Source organism: Bos javanicus, chromosome 7 (assembly GCF_032452875.1).
Source record: "Bos javanicus breed banteng chromosome 7, ARS-OSU_banteng_1.0, whole genome shotgun sequence".
Taxonomy (NCBI): Eukaryota; Metazoa; Chordata; class Mammalia; order Artiodactyla; family Bovidae; genus Bos; species Bos javanicus.
In genome coordinates this window covers 51,254,154-51,266,168 of record NC_083874.1, presented here as the reverse complement: position 1 = coordinate 51,266,168, position 12,015 = coordinate 51,254,154, and the positions used below count along the sequence as shown (strand labels likewise).

The following is a 12,015-nucleotide window of genomic DNA, read 5'->3' as shown; positions in this document are numbered from 1 at the left end:
ACTGGGATATTATCCCCTCTACAAGCTTACCAGGTATTTCACCACAGGAGTGGGGCCTGACATCCCTCTGGTCATGAGAAGAGACGACAGGCAGGAATACCAGTGAGGGATTCAGAGAATGAGAACCAAAACTACCTTGAGTCCTAAGAGTTCTCTAGCCTACAGTCTATAATCTGTGGGCTCGCAAAAGAATTGGACATGACTTAGCAACTAAACAAGTTTTGTACTTCAGAGAAATTTCCAAAGCTCTGTGCCAGAGAAAATTCGGCTTCACAGAGCTCTCAAAGGAAATTACCATGTTGGCAAGAGCTGAGAGAAAGCAGCCTTTTCTCTTAATCTGTAAGTCACCCCAGGATTAAGACACTTAGGGAACCAAAGGAATGAATTATGTTTGAGAGGAGCTATGCAACACAGAAGACACAGGACAATCATGACCAACTGTAGGAATCACCTACATCCCAGAGCACTTTATTAAGACCTTATTGCATTTAGACACTGATTGAGTTAAGCAAGTTTCCCTGTGCTTGGTCCCAGGCCACTCCATGTAGAGTTTCCCCAGGCAGATGGGAGCTGGGTCGCTGCGAGCAAAGGGCAGGACCCAGAGAGGGAAGAATAATACCTCCGAGGAGCTCCAGAGGGGACAGTGGGCCTTGAGAGAGCCCTTAGGGTGAGCAGAGAGATCAGGAGTGTAGACTCAAGCCAGGGTCCAGGAGCAACATTCCCTGAGATGAGTCAAGCCCCAGTCCTCTCTGAGGATTCCAGAACAAAGGCTAGGTGTGGAGAGAGCAGGGGGTGTTACCTCCAGATGCTGCTGGAGCCACGGAAGCATGGCAGAGGCCTGGGTGATGGACATACACATAACCTTCGGCAACTGGGCTTTCCTACAATGACACTGGGAGATGAGCTATGTTATGGGGGAGCCATGTACCATGGTTGGGCTGGAGCAGCCAGCACCAGGCCTGGGGGGCTATGGGTCTGCTGGGGTGATCACAGCAGGCAAGGAAAGCCAACTGCATTCACGCAGGATGAAGCAGCATGCCTCCTCCATCAGCATAGGATAACTTCTCAGGCCTCTGAACGGATGCTCCCCTAATTCCTTAGTCCGGAAGTAGTTGTGGGGGGTGGAAGAGTTTTCTTAATCAAACCCAGCCTTCAAGTCTCCCAGGGATAACCTACCTCCAGAGACTAACGTGGCTGCTCCCACTTCCCCCGCTTTTCTTACAAGGCACTTGTTACAGGGCTGCTGAGGGGAGGGGTCAGCACTGGGAGGTGGCTCTGATGGTGGTGCCCAACCTACAGGTCAGGAGTCAGGATGGAGGTGGTGAGGGGCTAGCGACTGCCGTAGTACAGGCGTACTGCCAGGCCAATGAGCAGTGTGGCCAGGAAGAAGGCAGCGGTGAGCTGAAGCCGCAGCAGGGCGGCTGACAGCACGGCGTTGACCACTAGAGAGCAGGACACGACAAAGAGGCGTGTGATGCTGCTGCCGTGTTTCATGACGGCCGACATGAGCAGTCCATTCAGTGCCTGGCTCAGCACCACGAGTGCCATCCATCCCGAGAAACCCTCCAGGAGGCCCGGGCCGGGGCCACCACCTGCATGCAGACCTAGGTTCAGGAGCACACCAAAAGAGTAGAGGAAGAGGTTTTGAAGGGCCAGCGGCAGCCGCTGCCGCTTCATGAGCAGCTCTGTGTACACAGAGGACAAGCCGGAGATGAGGCAATACAGGATGAGAAGCAGCAGTCCCAGTGGAGTGATGTGCAGGGGCATGGGGCTCGTAGCAGCTGCTGAGGGGGGCCCGGGAAGGGTGGTCCCTGGGTCCTGGAGGCCCCCGGCTGCATAGCAGGCTCCGGCGGCCATCAGCAGCAGCAGCGCTAAGCCCTGGCGTGCAGAAAGGCGGTGTCGGAGGCAGAGGCAGTAGAACAGGGCTGTGCTTCCAATCTTGAGATTGCTCAGCACCTGGTAGGTGCTGGGGTCCATGTAACGTTGCAGGTAGATCACCAGGTTGTTGTTGGCGCCGTATAGCAGGGCTGACAGTGCAAACGGGGCGGCCTGGCGCCAGGGTGGGGTCCCCTGGGGCCATGCTTGCCAGCCCACCAAGAGGGAGAGGGCGCAGAGCAACAGCTTGGTCAGTTCAGTCAGCAGTACAGCCGAGGAGGGTCGGAAGGGCATACGGCCGTCCACGTGGCACAGTGCCAGCAATGGGGCATGGGCACCGTACATAGCAGTGGACAGGAGCAGCATCAGGGTCCAGCGGGCCTTCCTGGGATGGCCCAGGCCTGGCACACCCCCGTCCTCTACACTCATGCTCAAACTAGACCCTGGGTGGCCTGTGTAGCTAGCAAGGCGGGGTGAGGTGGGCTGGGGGTTGTGACACGTTCAGGGAAAATCAAGTTATGGAGCTGGCTCCCAGGAGGGAGGAGCCTTGAGAGAGAATACTGAGAGTCAGAGTTAGCTGCAGACTCCACAGTAAGGGCTAGAAGAGGAAGGGTGGATAGTCTTGGGGCCAGTTCCATGGGGTTATGGAGGCAAGGGGTTCAGGGTGTTGGCTGATGAGCCACTGTCCAGTCTCTGCAGGAAAGGAAGCAAGGCTGAAGGTGGTGGGAAAGCTGGAGACAGCAAATGGGTGAAAGCCAGGGTGGCCAGATATGGCATCTGTGGCTGAAGGCCTCCACCTGCTGCCCCCAGCTGCTCATCCTGCCTCCCTCATGGAATCCAGAGCTAGTCGGGCCCTTTGCGCAGTGATCGAAGATAGTCCCTCAATGTCTTCTCCACATTGGGCACAGCATATGCCTGAGCTACATATATGCCAGTGCAGGTGCCCACGGCAAAGCCCAATACTGCTGATGCCCTCAGTTTGGCCACCACATAGCCAGCCAGGAAGCCCTTGAGGAATGGAGAGGACAAGAATGAGGCATCCTGTAGAGGAAAATGTAGGAGAAAAGTCAGCCTGGCTTTCCCCTTCTCTACCTAGAAGCTACTCAAGCCGAGCTTAGCACATCCCACTAGCTACTCCTCCTTACTCTGGAAAACTGTAGTATGCTCCCCGAAGTTTTTCAAGATTCTGGGGCAGAAAAAGAACCTAGGAGTCATGACCACACAATGTCAGAACCCTGAGGTCTGAAAACTCTAACCAGAGAAGCCCACTGAGAGAGATGTCCCTGATGAATCTGAGCCCTGCGTGCTTCTCCAGTCTTATTTCCTAGAATGCTGCCCCTACTGCAGCCAGACCAAACTGCTTTCACCTCTCATGTTCATCATGCTACCTCCCACTACAAGGGTTTTGCCTGTGCTGTTCCACCTGCCTGGAATGTTCCCTCCTCCCCTCTTTACCCTGTTAACCCCTATTTAAGATTCTAGTTCAACTACCATTTATAGGGAAACATTCTTTGGGGTCACAGAGAACAGGAACTCAATAAACAACAACTTGCTGAATAAATCTCTACCACCCATTCAAAAGCATATTGGATAATAAAGCCTAAGGGGGGTGGGGTGGTGGTGGTAGGCAGCAGGCACACCTTTCTTTACCTGGCCTACACCACTGTTGACTTCATCTTCCACACGCTGTTGCAGGCGTTCCAGCTGGTTCTTGAGAAAAGCCAGGTCCTTAAGCTTGGGAAGAGAATCCTAGGACAAAGAAGAGGCTGGCTCCAGAAGGCTGACACAGCCCTCTACCCTGCTCAAGTCTGAGCCTGAGAAACCTCTTCCTATAAAACTTTCCTGATGTGATAGTAGTAAAAGAAGAAAGGCATTGAAAAATAAAGAATTCACATGAGGAAGGGATGACAGATGGGATCTGCATTGGTAACTTACAAACACTCTTACAGGAACTTTATACAGCAAGCAGTGTATAGGGGAGGAGAAGGGACAGCTGCTGCTGCTGCTGCTGCTGCTAAGTCACTTTAGTCATGTCCGACTCTGTGTGATCCCACAGACGGCAGCCACCAGGCTCCCCCGTCCCTGGCATTCTCCAGGCAAGAACACTGGAGTGGGTTGCCATTTCCTTCTCCAATGCATGAAAGTGAAAAGTGAAAGGAAGTCGCTCAGTTGTGTCTGACTCTTAGCGACCCCATGGACTGCAGCCTACCAGGCTCCTCCGCCCATGGGATTTTCCAGGCAAAAGTACTGGAGTGGGGTGCCATTGCCTTCTCTGAAGGGACAGCTAGGGGACCTTTAGTTAGGTTTATCAGGAAAGCACCAGTCAGTGAGTTAAGTGTGCATTCTTAGTCTCTCAGTCGTGTCTGACTCTTTAGACCCTATGAACTGTAGCCCTCCACGCTCCTCTGTCCACAGGATTTTCCAGGCAAGAATACTGCAGTGGGTTGCCATTTCCTCCTCCAGGGATTTTCTCCATCCAAGGATTGAACCCAAATCTCTGGCGTCTCCTGCACTGGAATCTTTACCACTGAGCCTCCTGGGAAGCCCATTAGTGAGTATAAGCTACCTGAAAGTCTGTCTCATCCAGTGTGTTTGGAGGCCTAACACAGGAACTGCAGATACTTAGTAAATGTATGAGCGGTGCTGAACTTCCAGACTAATGGTGAGTAATGGCCTGAGGCAGTTCCTTGGACAATTTGGGGGTAAACCTGATTTCTACCTAGGCTTCTCCTCCTTCCTCCCTAAAGCCCCCCCAAACGAAATGTGTGGATGTATGAGCTGGAGTTTGGTGAGGAGATAGGGAAGGTGGATGTCTGCAGGAGTATGAGTAAATGAATTCAGTGATTCTGGTCGTATGTAAGTATGAAATTAGTAAGTGCCCAAGGAATGTGATAGAAAACGGATGTGTCTCTGTGGTTTAGAAACTTCCCATCTCTAGAAGGAAAATTTCGGGGGTTAAGGAATGGAGTAGAGTTAGGAGTGTCTGCAAATAACTTAAGAATCGCTATGGTCCAAGAGTGGAAGGTGGGGGGACACTTGGGAGAATCCCTGGCTCTGCTTGCCTCGCGTAATGCTGTCACCCCACTTCCCTTTACTGAGGCAGTTGACAGGAGTAACTTCCCTTGTGGGCTTCCCTTGTGGCTCAGCTGGTAAAGAATCCTCTTGCAATGCGGGAGACCTAGGTTCGATCCCTGGATTGGGAAGATCCCCTGGAGAACGGGATACCTAGAACGGCTACCCACTCCAGTATTCTGGCCTGGAGAATTCCATGGACTGTACAGTCCATGCGGTCGCAAAGAGTCGGACACGACTGAGCAACTTTCACAGGAGTAAAAGTTTGCCCCCAGAAGAAACAAGGGGCACCCTCATCCAGGAGCCTTTCCAATTGTCGCCTCTCCCCAGGACTAAAAAGGCGGGAAGCCCACCCCCGACTGCAGACAATCCTGATGTCCACTCACCTTGTCATCCGCCATCTTCCCTGCAGAACTTGTTGCGCAGGCGCAGCACCGCCTCCCTCCTGGCAAACGCTGCCGCCATCTTTACTGAGGGCACAGGTACTTCCGGGGCATTTCAGGAAAAGGTGGAGGCGCTTTCCTGACGGTCCTCTTTTCGCAGATACTCCCACGTGACCTCTCTCATTGAGCTGCACCCCAGCCGCGCCAGGCTTCGTGTGCGCGTGCGCAGACGATCTGAACGCGATGATCTCACTTGTTCGCGTGTACGTTCTGCGTCCATTCTCCTGGAGGATCTTCCGCCGCTTGATGAGCTCACTGTTGAGCGGTGACGTCACCTTGTGCGCCGCGGTCCTTGAGCCTCCCCTAGACTTTCGGACGCGAACGCGCAGCCACTGGGAGATCTGGACGTCTTGTTTACACGCGCCACCTCTAGACTCCAGGCGCTACCTTGGCGGGTCCTTTCCCGCCCCTAGGACCCGGCCTCTGCTCCTCCCTGTGTTTGTGCGGCGCCCGTTGGCCTGGCGGATTCCAGCGCAGAGAGGCTGGACTTGTAGGCACAGCAGCTCCGGAGGCGTGCTGGGCTGAGTGAGGGCCGGCGAAGGCCGGCGGGAACGCGACCAGGGCTATGCTGGGCAAGGATTACATGCTGGCCATCATTCTGGTCAACTGCGATGGTGTGCACAGAGGGTCCAGATGGGAGGGTCGGGAGCTGAGGGAAAACGAGGGAGCGCGAAAGGCTACCTTTGGCTCAAAGACAGGGAGCCTGCCTTTAAGTTACTTGCGTACGTTATGTCTTGGGATGAGGACCAGGGGACAAATGAACCCAGATCTTTGCAATGCAGTATCCAAGGTTGGAAGCGCAAATATGGGTTCGAGGAAGGGTTATGACAGTGTTATTCTGAGTCCACAAATAAGCCCTCCCTCTCCAATCCTACGTTCCTGTAGACGACTTGTGGGGGGACCAGAGTCTGGAGGGGGAGCCAGGCCTGCCCCCTGGCTGGAGGAAGATCCGCGATGCTGCAGGTACTTATTATTGGCATGTACCCAGCGGTAGCACTCAGTGGCAGCGCCCAACCTGGGAGTCAGGAGATGCAGAGGACCCAGGCAAGGTAGGTGGAGTGCGAGGAGAGGGCTTGAGCTCATGTGTGGACCTAAGCTTGCCACACTGACCTATCCCTCTCTCTACAGAAGACAGAGGGAATTTGGGGACTTCGGCCTCCCAAGGGGAGATCCTTCTCCAGCCTGGAGAGCTCACTGGACCAGAGGTAAGGGGGAGAGGCCAGGCAGAAATGAAAAGCCTGGGGTTCCATAGCACTCAAAGATGCAGCTGGACCTGTTACAGTCTGCTTTCCAGCCCAAGTTCTGGGGTGGCACAGTGGTAAAGAATCCACTTGCCAATGCAGGAGATGCAAGAGCCGTGGGTTTGATCCCTGGTTCAGGAAAATCCCCTGAAGGAGGAAATAGCAACCTGCTCCAGTATTCTTGCCTGGGAAGTCCCATGGATAGAGGAGCCTGGTGGGCCACAGTCCATGGGGTTGCAGAGTCAGAAACTACTGAGCCACTGAGCACACACACATACACACTATGTTCTTGGTTCTGTCCCATATTCTTGATTCTCCCAGTGTTTCGTTTCTTGATCCAAGCTCTGTTTTTTGCTGTATGGTTGTTTTATGTATTCTGGGTCCTGACCTGTCATGTTCTACATCTTGCTGACTACCCTACCTTCTGTCCATGGAGGTTCCTATCCTGTGTTCAAGGGTCTTCTTGTCCTGATTTGGGGCACTGGTCCACATTTTGGACCCTGCTGCATGTTTGTAAGTTATATTCTATGTCCCGTGTGTTGAATTTTTCCTCAATTTTTAAGCCATGCTCTATATTACACTTATTTAATATGTCCTGGACCCTGTCTCCCTCTGAGTTTACATTTGGGACTCTATATTCTGCTTCTTATCCCACATCTTGTGCCCATCAAGTAGTCTGGTTCTCACCATTGTGCCTTCTGTAGGAATTGTGATCCTTTTATGAGCTCTGCTCTATTCCAGTAACTCTCTGTCCTGGTATGGTGAAGAATCCTACATCCAGAGAATGGAGCCAGGGGCTAAGGTAGTGACTTAAGCCTGAGGGCCAGCCCAGGACTTTGGGGAGGGTCCCCCAGGGAAAGGTCAGGGGTGACACTGGGCTGAGCAGAGGTGATAAAGGGTAGAGGGAGGTCTCCAGAGGGTTTATATATGTGGAGCCTGTGACACCCTGCCCACCCTACTTGATCCTCCTTCCCTTACTCAGGGGCCTTCTGTCCTTTCCTTCAACCCGTCAGTGCTTTGCAGTCCGCTCTCTGGGCTGGGTGGAAGTACCTGAAGAGGACCTGGTACCGGGGAAGAGCAGTATCGCTGTCAATAACTGCATCCAGCAGCTGGCCCAGACCCGAAGCCGCAGTCAGCCCCCAGATGGTGCCTGGGGTGAGGTGAGCTGGTTGACCCTTCGAGGTATTCAACCTAGCATCCAGCAGAGGTGGCTGTCCCTGAATTGCCTATTCCCCATGGCAGCCACCTTCATCTGAGCTCCGGCCTGACCTCTCCTTGGCAGGGCCAGAACATGCTGATGATCCTGAAAAAGGATGCCATGAGCCTGGTGAATCCCCTGGACCACAGTCTGATCCACTGCCAGCCTCTGGTGCACATCCGTGTATGGGGTGTGGGCAGCTCCAAGGGCCGGTGAGGACCCCCTGCATCCTTACAAGTGAGAGTTGCTTCTCCTTCCCCCTTGCAGGCTGTGATCCCCACTGATGCTCATTCCCTGTATTGAACCCCCGGACACAGGTCCTCTGACATGGACCCAAGCTCTGCCTCCCCTGCCTGATCCAGCCCTGGTTGGGGAGGGTGGGCTCCAGCCCAGCAGGGACAGACAGGGGAGAGTCTGAGAGGCTGGGCTGATTCTCTCCTGTGCTCCCACATGCTTCTGGAACAGTGACAGGTGAGTGACAGCCAAGTGCCTTGAGCTCCAGCCCTGATCTCCCTGTTCCATCCCTGCGTTAACTCTGACTTCCAGCCTCCTGCAGACACTGCAGGGCCCCCACCCCTACCCCAGCCCCATCTCTAGTCCTGCCCTACCCCCATCTCTGACCCTGCCAGGGACTTCGCTTTTGTGGCGGGTGACAAAGACAGCTGTATGCTCAAGTGCCATGTATTTCGCTGTGACGTCCCTGCTAAGGCCATTGCCAGTGCCCTACATGGGCTTTGTGCCCAGGTAAGGGCCAGGAGTCAGGTAGGGAGTGTGGGTATGGAGCTGGGTCTGAAGCTGCTAAGGTTGTTGGGTTAGGGTGGTATTGGCTCCCTTACCTCACTTCCCCCTCCCTTCACCGCATGCTGTCTACACTGTGTTTCAGATCTTGTCGGAGCGAGTGGAGGTCAGTGGTGATTCCCCTTGCTGCTCACTAGACCCCATTACCCCTGAAGACCTGCCTCGACAAGGTATGGGGGGCGGGGGGCAGGGCTGCAATGCAAAAACAGACTACTTTGGTGAAAGATGGGGAGGGAGATATTTAGTACTTCTCTGCAGATAGAGGACTTCTGAGGTATCCTTTCCCAGGGATCCCAAACCCTAAATTGGAGGAACATCCATGGCCTTTTTCCTATTTGCTCCAGTTCCCTTAGAAGGGTGGAGAAAGGGGTCATTGAGAGAGTACCCAGACCAACTTGGTGTATGTATTTCAGTGGAGCTACTGGATGCTGTGAGCCAGGCTGCTCAGAAGTACGAGGCACTGTACATGGGGAGCCTGCCAGTCACCAAAGCCATGGGTGAGAACTGAGTGGGCTGGAGGGCTTGGGCTGTGTAAAGGAAGTGGAAGGTGGAAAAGGAAGGATCTACCACCATTTCTCAGAGTGCTCCCATGGCCTTCTGTAGCCTGGAACCCCTTCTCCACTTAGGATTTGAAGCCTGATCCCAGCTATTCTGTTCCCATCTCTCTGAATCCTAAGTCAGTGAGAGGGGCTTAGACACTCCTTTGCAGATCCTTCTTTACGCCTGGGAGACACTGAGGTGGGCATGTCCCCCCTAGGCATGGATGTGCTGAACGAGGCCATTGGTACGCTCACCACCCGTGGGGACCGGGACACCTGGGTCCCTGCCATGCTCAGTGTGTCTGACTCTGTTATGACTGCACATCCCATTCAGGTACAAGCCAGAAAAGGGTGAAGTTGGGAGCTGTGGAGGGGTGGGCGGGGATGCTAAGTGGTTATTGCTTGCTATTGGAAGTGCTCAAGGGGTCCAGCTAGTATCTGACCCTTCAGTGATTAGGCCTGATTTGGTCAGGCAGAGGCTGGTGCAGAGGAGGAACCACTGTGGCAGTGTCCTGTGCGCCTCGTGACCTTTATTGGTGTTGGTCGTGACCCACACACCTTTGGTCTCATTGCTGACCTGGGCCATCAGAGCTTCCAGTGTGCAGCCTTCTGGTGCCAGCCCCATGCAGGGGGACTCTCTGAAGCTGTGCAGGCGGCTTGCATGGTGAGTCAGGGGTGGGAATGGGTGGGTGGGATTGCCCTGCAGCTGCTCTATTCTGTTCACTGGGGTTCAGGATTAGCAGCCTCTCCAGAGATCACAGACCAGCACGCCAGGGCTGACTGTGGTTCGGGAGTATTTTATTTAACCTTCACGCTGTTTTTAGTAGGTTTTAATTGTCAATATTTAAAGGCCAGGATATTTCACATAATAATAGCTATTCCTGTTTTTCTTTAAATGTCAGAAGCTCTGACACTTGGGTCCATATGCGTACATTTCAGCAAAATTGTGTAAGGGCTGTGCCTTATAGGGTGAACATTCTCTTTCCTGTTTTCTCTCATTTAGGTTGTTTTCTGGTATCTGGGCATATGAATGTGGGATATTTGCACTCAGTTCAATTCACTTACTCACTGAAATATAAGTAGTTGCCAGAACTCAACCATACTTGACCCTGGGAATTCAGTGGTGTGGAAAGCATGGTCTTTTCCCTCACAGAACAGTTAGGTTAGAGCAGAGATAGATGAGAAGGAAGTTGCACATCACAGGATGATGGATGCTTTGGCCCCTTCAGAGGTTCAAGGAAGCTCTCTGAAACAGGTGATAGAAAACTGAGAGTTGAAAGTCCAAAGAGGAAAGTTATCCAAGTGAAGGGGAGTGGTTTCAAAGATGTGCTGTCAAGTACAGGGAACCACAGTGGTCAAAGTGAGAGGGATGTCAGTGTCTGAAAGAATGTAATTTACCTGGAATACACCAGTGGGGGTAGGGTTGGTGGGTGGAGGAAGGATGGATGGAATGAGAGACAGGGGCAGAAAGAATGGCAGAATCCAGGGGTACTCTTTCTGCCCCCTTCTGATGCCTATGTCAGAAGCTTTCTCTGTCTCCTTTATACTTTAATAAAACTTTATTCCACAAAAAAAAAAAAAAAAGAATGGCAGAATCCAGGTCACAGAAGAACTTACAGGGTCGGGTGATGAGGTTGTTTCATCCTGAGGCACGATGAGTCATTGAAAGGTTTTGAGCAAGACAGTTAAGTCAAGTTTGTGGATTTGGAAGATGACTTAAACTACAGTACAGGTTTAAGATTTGGAAGACACCAGAGGAGTAAGAAGACCTTGTAAACCCTGTTGAATTCAGGAGAGAGAAGAACAGGGCAGTTTTGCACTGGGACTGGGTTGTAGAATGTCCCCTTGACGAGGGATTCCACTTTGCCAGGGGCCAGTCCACTGTAAGGAGAGAGAGAGAAAGCCAGCATAGTGGGAGGTATGGTTAAGAACACAGGCCCTACAATCAGAACTAGTTTTGAATTCTATCAATTTCTGACTCTGTTTCCTTGGGTGAATCATGTATTCTCATTGAATCTCACTTTCTTATTTGCAAAATGGTGATTATAACACCTGATAAATAACTGGATCAAGTAGAGTATGCAAAGAACTTAACACAGTGTCAGGCTTTCCTTAAATGCTCAGTAAATGCCAGGTTTTAGACTTTTTGTTAATGAGCTACCTGTAAATGTTGTAGGGGCTCCAGACATGGCAGGTTACCCGCTTCTTTCCTCCTGAGGCCTTGTCCTGTGGAAGCTTTCAGGGAGTCCAGGGGCCAGAAGGAGCTGGATCCTCACATTCCTCTTCTCCCTAGGTTCAGTACCAGAAGTGTCTTGTGGCCTCTGCAGCTCGAGGCAAGGCCTGGGGTGCCCAGGCCCGTGCACGCCTGCGGCTCAAGCGGACCAGCTCTGTGGACTCCCCAGGAGGTCCCTTGCCACTTCCCATGCTCAAAGGAGGGGTTGGGGGTGCAGGAGCAGCCCCTCGAAAGCGGGGTGTCTTCTCTTTTCTTGATGCCTTCCGGCTGAAACCCTCTCTGCTCCACATGCCCTAAGTTAATTGGGGAGGACTGGGGAAGGAGGCTCTGGGTCCACGCCCAATTCTGTACCCCTTCTTTCCCCAGGGGCCTGTAGCTCTCACCTTTTGGAGCTTTCTCTGCGTGCCCCATTGACACTTGCCCACCCTCTATTGCCCAATTCATTGTATGGGTGACTGAGAGGCCCTGTACCACAACCTAGGCTGCAGGCTCTCCTTTCCCTGGGTCCCTGTGTTCCTTGCCCCTGTCCAACCCTGGACAGTTGGCTCTACCTCAGCAACACTTTATAGCAAAATCAGTACAAATAAAAATCCCTCGGTGACCTCACTGGATGTAA

The 12,015-nt window shown here is 52.8% G+C and overlaps 3 protein-coding genes across 7 annotated transcripts; 1 reads left to right on the top strand and 2 right to left on the bottom strand.

Annotated features, from left to right (window-relative positions):
* Positions 1 to 431: 431 nt before the first annotated feature.
* On the bottom strand, positions 432 to 5,436 carry LOC133251346 (SLC35A4 upstream open reading frame protein). Its single transcript, XM_061423683.1, has 3 exons — positions 5,334 to 5,436; positions 3,526 to 3,624; positions 432 to 2,916 (listed from the first exon to the last, which is right to left on the bottom strand). The coding sequence occupies exons 1-3, from the start codon at positions 5,346 to 5,348 to the stop codon at positions 2,719 to 2,721; spliced, it is 312 nt and encodes a 103-aa protein (XP_061279667.1). The 5' UTR covers positions 5,349 to 5,436; the 3' UTR covers positions 432 to 2,718.
* On the bottom strand, positions 1,330 to 2,304 carry SLC35A4 (solute carrier family 35 member A4). Its single transcript, XM_061424852.1, has one exon. It carries the CDS (start codon positions 2,302 to 2,304, stop codon positions 1,330 to 1,332), a length of 975 nt encoding a protein of 324 aa, XP_061280836.1.
* A 168-nt stretch (positions 5,437 to 5,604) lies between the features above and the next one.
* Positions 5,605 to 12,005, top strand: APBB3 (amyloid beta precursor protein binding family B member 3). Of its 5 annotated transcripts, none has more exons than XM_061423674.1 (12): positions 5,607 to 6,004; positions 6,276 to 6,439; positions 6,519 to 6,595; positions 7,373 to 7,433; positions 7,645 to 7,791; positions 7,914 to 8,041; positions 8,459 to 8,573; positions 8,713 to 8,797; positions 9,041 to 9,124; positions 9,337 to 9,500; positions 9,639 to 9,830; positions 11,460 to 12,005. In XM_061423674.1, the coding sequence occupies exons 1-12, from the start codon at positions 5,956 to 5,958 to the stop codon at positions 11,694 to 11,696; spliced, it is 1,503 nt and encodes a 500-aa protein (XP_061279658.1). In that variant the 5' UTR covers positions 5,607 to 5,955; the 3' UTR covers positions 11,697 to 12,005. The 5 variants fall into 5 exon arrangements, with proteins under 5 accessions (XP_061279659.1, XP_061279658.1, XP_061279662.1 ...); XM_061423678.1 differs by having other exon boundaries at positions 5,610 to 6,004; positions 7,914 to 8,043; positions 8,434 to 8,573; positions 9,385 to 9,500; XM_061423676.1 differs by having other exon boundaries at positions 5,611 to 6,004; positions 9,385 to 9,500.
* Positions 12,006 to 12,015: the final 10 nt, after the last annotated feature.

Coding starts and splice junctions, on each gene's coding strand:
- SLC35A4 (XM_061424852.1), bottom strand. CDS start 2,304: ATGAGTGTAGAGGACGGGGGTGTGCCAGGCCTGGGCCATCCCAGGAAG.
- LOC133251346 (XM_061423683.1), bottom strand. Junction 2,917..3,525: donor TCAACAGTGGTGTAGGCCAG/GTAAAGAAAGGT, acceptor TTTCCTCTACAG/GATGCCTCATTCTTGTCCTC.
- APBB3 (XM_061423674.1), top strand. CDS start 5,956: ATGCTGGGCAAGGATTACATGCTGGCCATCATTCTGGTCAACTGCGAT. Junction 6,005..6,275: donor CATTCTGGTCAACTGCGATG/GTGTGCACAGAG, acceptor ACGTTCCTGTAG/ACGACTTGTGGGGGGACCAG. Junction 8,798..9,040: donor TGAAGACCTGCCTCGACAAG/GTATGGGGGGCG, acceptor TATGTATTTCAG/TGGAGCTACTGGATGCTGTG.